Source organism: Rattus rattus, chromosome 13 (assembly GCF_011064425.1).
Source record: "Rattus rattus isolate New Zealand chromosome 13, Rrattus_CSIRO_v1, whole genome shotgun sequence".
Classification (NCBI taxonomy): domain Eukaryota; kingdom Metazoa; phylum Chordata; class Mammalia; order Rodentia; family Muridae; genus Rattus; species Rattus rattus.
The window spans coordinates 64,373,023-64,388,323 of record NC_046166.1 but is presented as its reverse complement, the minus strand read 5'-3'; the positions used below and the strand labels follow the sequence as shown (position 1 = coordinate 64,388,323).

Below are 15,301 nucleotides of genomic sequence, written 5' to 3'. Positions count from 1 at the left end.
TAGGTCAATTGCAGTGGGGTGAGCCTGTCATGGCAGTGACTGGGAAGCTCCAGTGGGAGGGTCACAAGTTCGATTCCAGCCTGGATGACACAGCATGACCCCATCTCAAAAGAAAAGCATGAGGGGCTGGAGAGATGGCTTGGCAGCTAGGAGCACTGGCTGCTCTTCCAGGAGACCAGGGTTCGATTCTCAGCATTGACAGGGCTGGCTGGTCACAACCATCCCATTACTAGTTGGGGTTACTGAGGTTCTAGTGCCCTCTACTGACATATGTAGGCACTGCAAGCCATGCGCATGGATACACAAGACATTCAGGCAGGCAGCTGAAATACCCATATGCATAAAGTATAAATGGAGGTTAAAGGCATTTTTTAAAGAAAAGAATGGGTCTCTCTGATACCCTTCAAGGGGATGGAACCTCTTTGGAGGACAATCCAGGGATATCTATTAAAATAGCAAATTCACAAAGGTTTGACTCGGCAACTGGACTCCTGAGAATTTATCCAAGAAATGTTCAGTGTGAAATGAAGTTTCTAGAGTAACAATGATGTTAGATTCTGCAAAACCAGAAACAAGAGTCTGGTAGGGTGAGTTACTATATAGCCTATATACTATACTGAGGTGGAGTACTACGCAGCTCTGAACATGAATGAGGCTGCACTGCACATACTGAAACAGACTGGAATGTACTGTTCATTGAGAAGAACAAGGTGCAGAACATGTAGTGTTTCCTGTCTAGGTGCTCTATTGCTGCACGACCTGACGGCTTGTGATGACAGCTCGGCTTCTCCCCTTCGATGAGAGTCAGTGGTGACCGCTCATCCGTCTGAACACACTGGAGCTGGAGAGTGGCAGTCCGTTCTTCACGTGCCTGCTAACCTGAGCCTCGCTGCCAGCTGGAAGGGCGGCTGAAGTTGGCAGAACTGCCCAGCTGTCCACGTTAGTTTTTCCTTGTGGCTGGGTAGTGGATCCGGGTGTCGCCCTGGCAAGCATTCCCTGCGAATGAGTCTCAATGTGTACGTGCTATTATATCCCCGGCAGTCTGTGTCCGGCACAATGACAGACAGTTGGGATGGAAGGGAGTTAACACAGGGCTTGAATAGCCACGTGAGGCAGGAGGCTGTTAGGCAAGCTGGTTATCCTTAGGGAAATGCCTAAGGAACCAACGTGGGGTGAAGAGGATAGGAGGCTGAGGAGTCAGACTGCACAGGGACAAGGAAGCCATTTTTCACCTGGTGCCATGCACGTGTGTTACCATTCCAAATGCTAACTGATTTAAAAGTTAAAACGGTGTGAACGCAACAGAGGCCTGGGACGGAGGCTTGACCGTGGCCGGCCATGATTGGCACCAATTCAAGGGAAAAGAAATCAACGACAGAAGAAAAACTAAGGGTGGACTGGAGAACATTTACTTGAATGCAGCGTCACAGAAAGTTGACACTGCCTCCTTGCAGCAAGACACAACCCATCGACCGTCACATGTGCCGGGAAGAGAAAGCTCTACAGATTTTCCCTACTACCCAGCCTCCGGGAGATGCTCCGAGCTCTGCCTGTGATATCCCAAAGCCAGAGCACAGCGCCAGCTCTCAGTCTCCTCACGGCTGATTCTGTATGCTCCTGGCAGAAGGGTTTGCGGAAGTGTTAGAAGCAATTTGTCAGTGACAGGCAATACTCAGCACTCGGCCCCTTCTAGGCGGGCAGGTTTTCAACGACAGGCACTCATGAGACAAAGCTGTTCGGAGGACAGTTATGAAACGGCCAGGGGAGAGTCTCCTTCGTTTCTCTGTTGCAGTACTAAATGGACCTAGGGCCTGCTGTGTGAACGAGCGCTGTACCAGAGCCACACCGCAGCCAGAACAATCTGTCAACAGTTACACGGCGTTTGGATTGCTTTCAGTGTGGACAAGTGGGGTGTGTGTGTGTGTGTGTGTGTGTGTGTGTGTGTGTGTGTGTGTGTTCTTACCTCCATTCTTTAGCACTGTATTTGCAGAGAGAGTAAAAAGGAACTCTCCTACCAAGTTTTATATTTAAAACCAACTCAGCCTACACCACAAGGTCTGAAAAACGATCCTGGGGTTAGCAGGCTGGGGTTGAAACTGTGGCCAGGAAAGGCCTGGAGGGAGTCTTTGCTTCATCTCACTCCTGAGAACATTTGCGGGCTTTTTCTGCAGAGCCTCCATCAGCTTGAGAAAGAGAGTTTCCCAGCTTCCAATGGACGCTCTTACTGTTTGTGTTCTGCTGTTGGAAGCGGGTGTAGCCCAGAGCCGCAGCCACTCCGAGAATGTGATGGATGCTACTCTGCCCGGCCTCACCTCAGAACTCTCCGGACATCGGATTCAAGAGGCAGGAAGAGGACGGTGATCGCCACACTCAAAGCATCGCACACAGGGCCAGGGGCAGGGCTTAGCACGGGGTGGTGTGGAGGGGGAGAAGGAAGGATGGGGAGGTGTGGGGGAAAATGGAAGGAAGAAGCAGATCTCACCCAAATCATCCCAGGCATCCAGACGGATGTGTTAATCTCTAACATTCCCAATGTGGAGGGATTGATGGCTCTATGTTGAACCACCGCGAGCATACAGGAATATATGCCTATACGTTAGCACATACGCTTTGAGATTATCTTTAAGTATTCTAAAATAATATTAATTATATATTTTGAAACTTAAAATTTTTAATTTAAAAAATAAATGTTACTTTGTGTGTGTGTGTGTGTGCGCGCGCGTGCGCGTGCGCGCGGTGCATGGTGTTTTGTGTGTACATGTGTGTATACAGCATGCTTCCCTGTGCGTGTGCTTGAAGAGGTCACTGAACTTCAAGGCTCCCTCTCCATGGCTCTTTACCTCAGTCTCTCACTGAACCTGGGCCTTGCCTTTCAGCTAGCTGTCGGAGAGCCCCCAGGAACTGCCCATCTTCACCCCAAGTGCTGGGGTTACAGTGGATACCTGTGTCCAGTCTTATGTGAGTCCTGAGGATCCAAGCTTAGGCCCTGAGGCCTGCACAACAAGGACTTTACACATTAAGCCATCTCCCCAGCCCAAGTGAGTAAAATTAATAAAGTTAGCAAGCGTCCTCTCTGTGTCTCCGTCTCTCTTCACCGTGTGCTTGTGTGTGCATGTGTATTGTGTACTTAACATCAGCAAAGCAAATTTACAAAGTAAAATTTCCGAGACAGTGGTACTCTCTCCAAGTGCCACTCCACACTGTCCCAGAATACCCATGAGCAACACTCAGTGGGGTCAGGGGCAGAGGCCGGGTTCCATGCTGTTATCTGGAACAGCCTGGGAAATCCCGTAACTCTAAGGCACACAGTACACAGGCAGAGCCAGATCCTTGGCTCAGAGGCAGAAAAGAGACACCATGCAAGCCCTCATAAAGCGGAGTCCGGGCGCGTTACAAACACAAAGGCACTCGGGCAAGCTCCCCAGCGAGCGGCACCATCGGCTAGATTTCGCACGAGAAGTCACCCAGGAAGAAACTCGGAGTTTCTTGGAACTGTCTACAAATTCATCAAAAGTAAAAAGCAATTAAAAATAATGGGGGGGGGGATCCTGGAGACTCAACCCCGGGGCCCCATAGTCTAAATGAACTGCTAAGAAACAGTCAATAAGGGAGCATCTCCGAGCATTCTGAGACGATAGCGAAATATAGGATCTTTAAATAAAACTGTTTCTCTGATCAATAACAAAGTACAATGGGTCTTCAACATACGCCAATCTCTCTCCTCCACCCCTCTGCCCCTAGGAGGGCTGGAGCCACTCTAGGTGCAAACTTAGCCTCAGTCTCCAGAGCCTCTCACTCTGTGCTCTACTGCACTGACCTGGGACCTCCTTTCCGAGGTTCTAGCTAAAGCACCCGGTGATGATTCTTCCTCTGGCTGGGGAGGATCTTTCTCGTCTGAAGAGTCCGATCTGGCCAAGCTCCCAAGCCCGGAGCTCCTCCTGAAGGTGCACCTCTTCTGCACGGACAGCAATGTCACCTGTGGGTTACTCAGACTTGCCAGGAACGACTGCTCCGGAGTCTGGTGCATCTTGCCCTGAGCTTTCTCCATAGCGAGGTCCACCGTCACTCCTTCCCTCCCCACTCACACGGTTCAGCTTCCCCACTTGTGGTGCTGTGAGGAAAATACTTTCCAGAGGTCTTGCTTATTAGCAGGAACAGGCACCCTTCCCAGCCTGGCAAACTGCAGGCAGGGAGAGGCGGTCTTCAGTCTGCGGGAGCTCAGGAACTTGCACACGCTGCACACCGCCGCTGTGGGCCTATTTGCTTTGTTTATCTCCACCCAATCCAACTGCGGCCTCTGGCTCGGCCGGCACAGGTGTGGGCTACTTTGGGCCCCAGCACACAATCCATACACAAAATACCGAACAGCAAGCAGTACAACCTGGGGCCAAGCGCCCGATCATCTCCCAAAGCCAGGCGCAGCTTCCTTTTGGCCACCTGTACTCCTAGAAACCTGGCTAGCTAGCGACAAAAGTGCTGGGCTAGCCAATTCCTCGTAGTGCCAGGCTGCAAGGGTTTTCCTGGAAGAATTTCAGTGGCCTCTTCCAGGGCTCCAGCACTGGCAGAGGGCAGCCCGCTGGAGAGAAGTGTTTCCCGGGCATGGTTTGCATTCCCAAACAAGTCTTAGAAATCTCCCTGTCTCCTGCAGCTTTGTTCTTGACTTCAGTAAGAACTGACCGCACAAACTCATGGCAACGAGGCTCGTTCGTCCTTTATACTGGCACAACTGGTGGGAACTAATCCATAACTCAGGCCTCTCAGGCTACCTACTGTTCCACCTGAGGATTAACAGACAGAGACAGGCACAGTGTGGAAATCCAGGCAGTCGCCCTCTGTAAGGCAGGGCGGTCTCCCTCCCCATCCCCCACCTGACCCATGGGACATGCAGTCCTGTCCCACGGGAGGAACCACTCAGACAGACACAGTCCTGGCAATGCCCACGAGGTTGGTGTGTGGAGGGTACACGGTGCGGACTGAGCTGAACCAGTCTTTGGGGCAGCCACCCTGCTCGTGTCTGCATCGGTCCTTGCAGCTGAGTGCACCCCTCTCAGGTCGCTGAGACGTGTGTTTAGAACCCATGCCCATCTGTGTCTACACAATGGCACCCTTTCCCTACCTAATAACTGACCTCAAGATCTCTTCTTGGGCAAGTGGTAGCTCAGCATAGAGCTCAGGTGGAGCTGCTTAGCACGTTCCGCCCCAAGCTGCAGCTCCAGGAGTGCAATCCACCCACCCACCAACCTGCCCACATGACAACCCACCCACCCACCCGCCCACCCAACAACCAACCCACCCACCAAACCCGCCCACCCAACAACCAACCCATCAAACCAACCCACCCACCCACCAACCCACCCGCCCACCCACCCACCCACCCGCCCACCCAACCCCCTACCCATCAAACCACCCCACCCGCCCACCCACCCAACACCCACCCACCCAACAACCAACCCATCCACCAACCTACCCACCCACCCATCCTACAACTGCCCCCTGAACAACCAGCCCACCCAACCACCAATCAACCCAATTACCAACCCACCCCACCAACCAACAAGAAACCTGTTTTCTTTGAAGCCCACCAGTGGTCCACTTGCCAAGGGCATTCACTCTTCCTTTCCTCCCATAAGGGTCTGACACTGCCATGCTTGTGCAGCACATTCTGTAAATCGGCTCCTCCAAAATGAGTACGCACTTTATTTTTTATCTCCCGAGTTCACAGCCAAGACCAAGAGGGAACCTCACTGAGTTTCCAGAAAATGCTGACCAAGCTAGGGCCCAACCATGGAGAGACAAGTGAGGCGCTGAGGGCTTGAGCTCCCAGCCTTCCGGCCGGAGCCCAGCACTGCACAGCTGAGACTGCTCGGAGCCTGCTTATCGGGTGGACCGGTTTCCTGGTGGAATGTCAGGCTCCTGCAAGCTTGCTGACTTCTGCACTTGGTATGCTGGGCAACACTAGTGAGTAACTGCAGTTTATCTCTTTAACCCATTAGACTGTTACAAAATTTTAGACACTTTGGTACAAGTCCTCCCCAGGGGCATCATATCCTTTAAATATGAATTATTAAGTGGTTTGAAGTTTTCCTTGTTGTCATAAGATCATTACAAATACAAATGCTTCAGCATGGCCACTGGGTTCAACCTGACTTGAGTGCAGCCATCTTGAGTCATAACCACCATGACTCTACCCTGGTTGTTTTTTCCAAAACTGGTTTTCTTCATGTCGCAGATGGTAAAAAAAAAAAAAAAAAAAAAAACATTATAACGGTATGGAACTCTATGACGAGACCTGGGAATGTGCCTGACATCTTTGAAATTAGCTTGAGATCAATCAGACACATGGAGGAAGTCACTTCTGATTGGACTGTACTGTACATTTACGGGGAGGCAGGGGTAAGGCCAACACCATCTGCACATATTTAGCCCTTACTGTCAGGGAAACCCCAACTAGCAAGAACAGAACACGCACTTGGCAAGACAGAAGAAACTCTAACCATGAGAGGCTGAGAGACCCACGCTGTGTAAAGGCCGGCACAAGTTCTTGCAATTCTTATAGGTCTGGTAACAGGGGTGGTCTTTGAGTCCCATGTGCACCCAGAGGAGTTTCCACCAGGCATGTTTACTAGAACAGACATCTTTGTGCATAGATGCTATGTGGGCAGCAATACACGGATATAAATATTTGTTAGAGTATCGAACTTTAACGTGGCCAGACTGGGAAGCAGGACAAAGTGGTTCGGTGCATCATCCACACTGCCCCATTAAATAAATCTCCTTCTTCTGATGCCCACTTCTAATTTGGCTCTTTTAATTAGCCTATTGAGAGGAGATGGTGAGACCTGCCTTGGGGCATATGTTGCAACCCCCTGAGTTCGGCAGCATTATAGTAATTAAGGCTTACAAACTTTGGCAGGTAAAAGGATAATGTTCTTAGCAAACAGGATGTGTAGTTTGACCTTTGCCAAGATAGCTGTGCTAACTACTCTCCGGGCAGTGTTTATTTTTCCCAGAAAAAGGGGTAGGGTCTTTAACAGGCAGGCAGAAATCAGCACACTTTGGTAAAACTTTAACTCGTTCACTTCTACATAACTCCCTGATTACTAGTCAAAGATTTCTATTCAGGTCTCATGACATAGAGAGATAACTTGGTTTTCTTAGGTGTATCTATAAGACGTGTGTGTGTGTGTGTGTGTGTGTGTGTGTGTGTGTGTGTGTGTGTGTGTTCGTTCGCATATTTTTTTTCCTCATTATCTCCTGTTCATCGTCACTGTTGGAGCCAAAAACTCTCTGTCCCACCACTCGGCAAGTGGATTATGCCCTCTTGCTGACACTGCTCAGTAGGTGCTCAGCTCTGAGTAACGGCTAAGCTATGGGACACAAGGGTCTTCCATCTATACTAATGAGCAAATGTCAGATGTTCCGGAAACCTGTTTAAATGTATTTAAACAAACGAGTTGACTTATATGTATAAAGCAGGGTATGCTTCTTTTACCTAGAATTCTTTAGGGTTTTCGGTTCTGCTTTTCTCTTTTGACAGAATCTTACTGTAGTCCCAGATGGCCTTAAACTTATCTTATGCACCAGCCTGGCCTCAAACTTGTGGTAATCCTCCTGCCTCTGCTTTCTAAACACCAGAATTATAGGCATGTACCCCCATGACTGAAGTTCTACCTAGAATTTCATTATGCTTTTCTGACCCCTTTATACAAGCCCAAGGTGAAACTCCATTATTCTCTTATCCATATCCATATCTCATATCCATAGAACAGGCCTTCTTGCACCCAGGGAGTCTGAACACCACATGTGTAAACTTTGCTCTTTCCTAAAACGAAATTCACCTACATATATATATGACACACACCCCTTGCTGTCCCAAACAACTCTTTGGTAAGCTGAGAAGCCTGAGTCCCAGAGGCAGATGGGCAGCTCATGTTCCAGGAGCCCCTAGGACAAAAGAGCCCTGTTCGGGGGAGGGACATCTGGCACAGAAAACATCTCAGCACTCAAAAAGATTAGCAGCTCAACCCAGAGGAGCCTTCACTAGAAAGGGCCCCCAAGAAAGACCCTGGGGCGGGGCAGGCCAGCCCTCTAAGGCACAAAGAAGAATCTCAGATTCTGTGACAGGACAGGACCACAGAATCTGACACTAAGCTGTGTGTGTGCTGGACACAGAGGCCTGGCAGTTTCCCACACTGCGAGTGTGGTTAACACAAACAACGCATTCACTGTAGCTGAGGGCCCACTGCTCATCCGTCCTTCACGCCAGAACACAGGTCACTAACAGTCGAAGCCAGGTGCTAAAGGTACACACAGCGGAAGACCCCCAAAATCTTTCTCTGGGGCCTAGCCCTGCGGCTCTGCCTGATGCTCTCTCCCATGCCCCCTCCCAAACTTGCCAGATCTAGCCCAGGTTCCAGTGTCCTGGCCCAGTTTGGCCACCTCTGCCTGAATCACAAGAAATTTCTAGGTTTCAGGTCATGCCCTCCCTGCCCTGCTTAGCCCCCAACTCATAAGTTCATCCCATACCACACAAAATTTCTGCACGCAGCAGTCTCTAACCCCACACTCCAGGCTGGAACTAGAATTCACACTCTACACAGCCACCCTGTCTCATCTGTGCACCTGACTTCATCCCACCCAGCCATTTCCAACCTCTGGGCTCCACACGCTCACAAACACTCTCTTCTACCCCAGACTGCTTTGTCCATATCAGACACAGAACAATGAGTCACATGCTTGGATCTCATAGCAAAACTGCAAACAATATGGAAGATCAAGGCAGTCTCTCCTAACCAAAACCCACCAGTCCTGTAGAAAGGTTGCCCATAAGAATTAGCTTTACGCGTCCCAAGGCACAGCATTTAAAAGAACGATCATAAACTTCATCAAAGAATTCAAGGAGTTTAAAGCAGACACAAAGAAACGGCTCAGTGAAACTGAGGAGAAAGAGCTTAAGGAGAACAAACACCTGAGGGGTGTCCAACAAACCACGAACAGCCAGGCTTGGTGCATGCCGCACCTCCCAGTTCTTGGAGGCAGAGGCAGGCAGATCTGAGTTCAAGGCCAGTCTGGTCTACATAGTGCATTTTAAGACAGCCAGGGCTGTACAATACTGAGATCATGCCTCAGAAAGAGAGAGAGGGAGAGGGAGAGGGAGAGGGAGAGGGAGAGGGAGAGGGAGGGGGAGGGGAGGGAGAGAGAGAGAGAGAGAGAGAGAGAGAGAGAGAGAGAGAAGAAGAGGAGGAAGAGAAGAGGAAGAGGAGGAATAGGAAGAGGAGGAAGAGGAGGAGGAGGAGGAGGAAGAGGAGGAAGAGGAGGAAGAGGAGGAAGAGGAGGAAGAGGAGGAAGAGGAGGAAGGGGAGGGAGAGGGGGGAGGGGAGGGAGAGGAGGAAGAGGAGGAAGAGGGGAGCCCAAACAATCCAGAGCTTGAGAACAAGAATCAATAAAGACATAGAAACACTGGGCTGGAGAGATGGCTCAGTGGTTAAGAGCACTGGCTGCTCTTCCAAGGTCCTGAGTTCAATTCCCAGGAACTACATGGTGGCTCACAACCATCTGTAATGAGATCTGGTGCCCTCTTCTGGTGTGCAGTCATACAACAATCTAAGCAAACAAACTGAAATAATGATAAAAGCCTTCTAGAAAAAAAAAAAAAAAAAAAAAAAAAACAAAGTCCAGAACAGATAGGCTAACAACAGACCTCTATTAGACTTTCAAAGACTTTTTCATAGCCAGTCCTTCTTAAACTATTCACAGACACAGACACACACAGAGACACATACATGCACACACACACACACACACACACACACACACACACAGGAGCACTCCCAGACACCTTCTATGAAGCTAGTATCATTCTTCTAATAGCAAAACCTGGTAAAGGCACACTCAGAAAGAAAAAAAAAATCGCTGATGAACATAGAGCCGAAAATACTCAATAAAATACTTACGAAATACAGACGAACATCAAAAGAATGACCAAGTTGGATTATCCTGAAACACAGGATGCTTCAACACACGAGTCAATAAATGTAATAAACCACATAAATGGCCTTGAATACAAAATCACATGATCATCTCACCAAAGCCAAGAAAGGTCTTTGGCCAAATCCACCATGCTTCATGATAAAAGTACAAAAGAATGTCGTGTTTGAGGGAACATACGTCAACATAATAGCAGTCATGTAAAAGAAACCCACAGCTGCCATCATCCCAAACAGAGAAAGGCCTGAGCAATCCCCTGAAGTCAGGAATGAGACAGCGACGTCCGCCATCCCTACTCCTCTTCAATATGGCACCCAACACACTAGCTGGAGAAAGAGAAAGAAATTAAAGGGATACAAATAAGAAGTCAAACTCTCCCTATTAGCAGATGATGTGACAGAATACAGTAGAGACCCAATATTTTTTTACCAGAAAACTTCTAGAGATGATCAACAAATCAGCAAGGTGGCAAAATACAGAATCAACTTGCCCAAATCAAAAGCTTTTCTTATATACCAACAACAAACAGAGAAAGAGATCATGGACATACCCACATTCCCAACAGCCCCAAAGAAAATAAAATTGTGAGAGATACACCTAGCCGGAGAAGCAGAGGACCTCTACAGTGAGAACTTTAAACCCTTCAGGAGCTCGATAGAGAAAGATACCAGAAAATGGAAAGACATCCCATGTTCATGGATAGAAATAATATTGTAAAAAAGAAAAATGTTCATTTTATCTAAAGCTATTTACGGAGTCGATGCAATTATAATCGCAATCAAAATCCCCATTTCATTCTCATGAAAATGGTAAAAGCTATTCTAAAAGTCACACGAAATCACACAGGACCCCCCATATAGCCAAAGCCATCCTCAGCAAAAAGTTCAAAGCTGGAGGGGTTACCATTTCCTATCTTATCATCTATTCCAGAGCTGACATAGTAAACAATATGGCTCTGGTACAAAAACAGACATGAAGGCCAATGAAACAAAATCAATGGCTCAAATACAAGCACACATACCTTTAGCAATTTAATATTTAGCAAAAACATATATTAGAGGAAAGAAAGCATCTTCAGCAAACAGTGCTTGGAATCTGGATGTCCAAACGCAGAAGAATAAAATAAACCCATATTTACCACCTTGCATGAAAAGTGACTGAAGGGACCAAAGCCCTCAATGCGAAACCTGCCACAGTGAGGCTCTAGAAGAACACATAGGCAGGACCCTCCACGGCATACGTGCAGAAAAGAACTTTCTGAATAGGACTCTATTTGGCTAAGAATTAAGGCCAACGACACACAAGTGGGACTTCATAAAACAAGAAACTTCTCCACAGCTCAAGAAATAATCAGCCAGGTGAAGGGGAAGCCCACAGAACGGGAATCTTTGCCAGCTATATACCTAACAGACGATGATTAATAGCCAGAATATTAAAAAAAAAAACTTCAAAAGAGTAAAAAACAAGAGTTAAACAGCTGTCAAAAATTAATTATATTTATATTAAATTATTTGCATTATATTTAATTATATTGAATTTTTAATTATTTATAGTGTAAATAATTATATTATAACTGCAAAAAAAGAAATAATTTTAAAAATACTCTAGGGGCACAAGAAACATTTGCCCTTAGAACAGAAGGCAGCAGCATTCAGGTGAAAATATTCATTTAATCTTCAGGCACCTGGGCGGAGCAGGGACAGCTTCTGGCCAAAGCTTCCCACGGAAGCAGTGATTTCCCAGATGAAATAGCTAGCTGGGTAGGACTTTTACACTAAATAGGAAATGGAAACAAGCCAGCCAGCCATCGGCACGCTCGCTGGAGAGTTCTTAAAGTTCTATTTCTGTAAACAGCCTGCAGTGGGAAAATAACAGAAGTTCAATTATATGAAGACTAGAAGGGGCTGAGAGAGAGAGAGAGAGAGAGAGAGAGAGAGAGAGAGAGAGAGAGAGAGAGACAGAGAGAGACAGAGAGAGAGAGAGAGAGAGAGAGAGAGAGAGAGACACTTAGACTATCAAAGCAAAGGGCAATGCTTCTATCTCACAGGCCGCTGTGCGCGCAGCCCCTCCCTGCCCACTCTCCTCTCCAGCTCTGTGGTAAGCTCCAGTGGATGCACAGGACTCTGCAGGAAGACCCTCTCCCACTAACCCTCCCCCACTCCCACACCTTAGGTGCTGCCTATGCTCTCAAGCTTCACCCCGAACCTGGCGAGATCTCTGGTGCCACCTGGAGGCCAAACTACCTCCCAGTGCCTCACTCTTCCCACCACTGGACACCATGTTTTATCTCTTACCGCCTACAGCCCCTCTGGACTCCACCACTACCTGATGCTTTTGTGGCTGCTGTGGTCAGCTGCCAGGTGACCCATACTCCCAGGATTTCCCCTGTTCTATTCCACTCTATGTCCTTTATTAGAGTTTTGTAGGTCCCGAAGTGCTAAGTGCTGGGATGCCACCCTATCTCCCTCCCACCCGCCCCAGTCCCCCCCCCACTACCCCCTAGCTTATCCTATAGGTCTCTTCTTCAAATATATACATTCTCTGGTGATCTCATCCAATCCCATGGAAGTGCCGCCTTCGTTAGTCTGATCACACTGTAAAACAGAGCACCTCAGACTGGGTCTCCTATAAACGGCAATGGACCTCTCAGAGTTTAGCGGTCAGGAGTCTAAGATCAAGGTGAGCAGATCTGGGGTCTGTTGGACACTGCTCCCTACTTCAAAGAGGCTCCTCCCAGTTGCACCCTCAAAGGGCAGAAGAGCTAAGGGACTCACTCCTTCGAGTCTCCTTTCTAAATTAATGATTTATTTTTTTAGATTAGATATAATTACATCATTACTTCTTTCTTAGGGTTTCCATTGCTGTGAACAGACACCATGACCAAGGCTACTCTTATAAAGAACAACATTGAATCAGGGCTGGCTTACAGGCTCAACCCATTATCGTCAAGGCAGGAGCATGGCAGCATCCAGGCAGACATGGTGCTGGAGGAGCTGAGAGTTCTACAGTTTGATCAAAAGGCAAGTAGAGAAGACTGACTTCTAGGCAGCCAGGGGGAGGGTCTCAAAGCCCAACCCCAGTGACACACTTCCTCCAACAAGGCCACACCTCCTAATAGTGCCACTCCCTGGGCCAAGGAGGCCCAGGCCACCATATTCCACTCCTTGGCCCCCTTAGGCTTGTTCAAATACATGAGTCTTTGGGGCCATATCCAGTCATAGCATAATGCAAAATACATTCAGTCCAACCTCAAAAGTCTCTGTACTCTATCACAGTCTCAATGTTTAAAAGTCCAACGTACAAAGTCTCTTCTGAGATTCATCCACTTAACTGTAATCCCCTATAAAATCAAAATCGAAAAGCAAACCACACACCTCCAACATCACAGGACATCATACCTTACCATTCCTAAATGGCAGAGTGAGGAAATCCTGGGCAAAAGCAAAACCAAAACCCAGCTTGTCGACCTCCAAACGCTGCATCTCCATGCTTATCATCAAAGCTCTCTCCAGATCTCCAACTCCTTTCTTCCTGACTGCTGTTGGCAGATCTAGCATTCAGCAGCAACAAACTTTGTTCTCTTGGGCCGGTTCCACTCCCTGTTAGCAGCGTTCCTTGGCAGGTAATCCATAGCTGTGCCATCTCTAACATTTTGGGGGTATCCAAGACAATATCTGGGATCCACACATGATCTTCTGAGCTCCTCCAATGGCTTGGGTCACTTCTCCCGCTCTGCCCTCTGCGGCACTCTAAGTTCTGGCTGACTCCATTCCACTGCTGCTGCTGTTCTTGGTGATCATCCCATGGTACTGGCATCTCCAATACATTGAGGTCTTCTGCCGCAACTAGGCTTCACCGAAAGCCTCTATAGGCTCCTTTCATGGTGCCAAGCCTCAACCTCTTTGCATGACCCCTTCATTTGTGGGCCATCAACTGCAATTGAGGCTGTACCTTCACCAAGGGCCTTCCATGGCCTCTCACAGTGCCCAGCCTCAGCTGCTCTCCATGACCCCTTCATGCCTTCAAAACCAGTACCACCTGGGTGATTTTTACACAGTTCAAGTCCCGCTGCAGCATGAAGTACACCCTTGGCTATCTCTGGAACACAGCTTCTTTGTGCTCTCAGAAACACTTCCCAGAAGATGTCACTTCAGTGATGCTGGCTTCTTCTTAATCACCGCAGATTCAAACCGCCACACGCCCCCTCTCCCTTCCCTTTTCAAGCCTCTTTTGTAAGGACACCAGTCCCGTTAGGTCTACCCTCGTGAGCTAATTGCTTCCAAAGACCTGACTCCGACCCGGGAATCTGGAGAAGTTACACGTTCATTCCCTGGTACAGTCAACTCCCAAACTCCACACTCGGGAAGTCAATGCTTTGTCACCATGTCCCTGGGATGTCTAACATGCACAACAACACACTTAGCAACTCTACAACTGCACTTCTAATTGTCTCCTGTTCCCTTTTCCTTCCATAGCCTTCACTGGCCCATGAAATCCCCCCCAGTGATAGCCCAGGATGAGCTACTGGTAAGAAGTGCTCTTTTCAAATCAGCAGTAAATGTCCAGCAACTCCTGTCAGTTCTACCTTCAACAGACAGCCAGTAGCAACCACTGGGAACTTTAAAAATGTTTACTCACATGGGCGCTTTGCTTACATGTATATGTCGCTTGCACGCTCGATCTCCTCAGAGGCCCGAATAGGGTGTCGGATCTCCAGGACCTGGGGTTATGAATGACCATGAGTGCTGAGCTGACAATCAAACTCCGGTCATTCGGTCAGAGCTCTGCATAACTGAGCCATCACTCCAGCCCAGAGCCAGTGCAGCTCAGCAGATTCGTTTTAAGACTTCTAATGTGGGCTTGGGAGGATTTACCTGTAATCCCAGCGCTCAGGAGGCAGCAGAAGAAGACTGCTACAAGTTCGAGGCCAGCCTGAGTTATACAGCATGCGCTAGACCAGCAAAGGTAACCTAACAGGTCCCTTCTATAAGACGAAAAGAGAGAATTCCTAAGCGACCCCTGGCTTCTCAACACAAAAGTCAGAAGCCCTCTAATAGGAAATTATTACTCCCGTGAGGTGATCCCAGGGTGTTCCCCACACTCAGGATTAGAACTTAATGCATAGTGACAACTTTGGAGTGTTGGGTTTTTTAAATGCACAAAAATGTTAAAAGAATATGTTCTCCTTTTAATCCTAGGTGTGGGATATGAGGCTGCTTCCCATTGTCCACGGCCGCTGGCTAGGATTTGCCTTCTGCTCTGGTGGGGGCATGATTTTGCCAGGTACAGATCGTTTCTGAGACTGTGTGACGTT

At 48.2% G+C, this 15,301-nt stretch overlaps 1 protein-coding gene across 3 annotated transcripts in view; it reads right to left on the bottom strand.

Moving 5' to 3' along the window:
- The window catches only part of Atp7b (ATPase copper transporting beta), a 75,991-nt gene that overhangs the window by 49,642 nt on the left and 11,048 nt on the right, over positions 1 to 15,301 (bottom strand). The window contains exon 1 of one of the 3 annotated variants that reach the window (XM_032918679.1): positions 3,818 to 4,238. The exons of 1 other annotated variant lie outside the window; for it this stretch is intronic. In XM_032918679.1, the coding sequence (XP_032774570.1) occupies positions 3,818 to 4,048 (231 nt within the window). In that variant the 5' untranslated portion in view covers positions 4,049 to 4,238. Of the gene's footprint in view, positions 1 to 3,817; positions 4,239 to 15,301 lie in introns of those variants that run through there. One more of the 3 variants, XM_032918678.1, reaches the window with a different exon arrangement.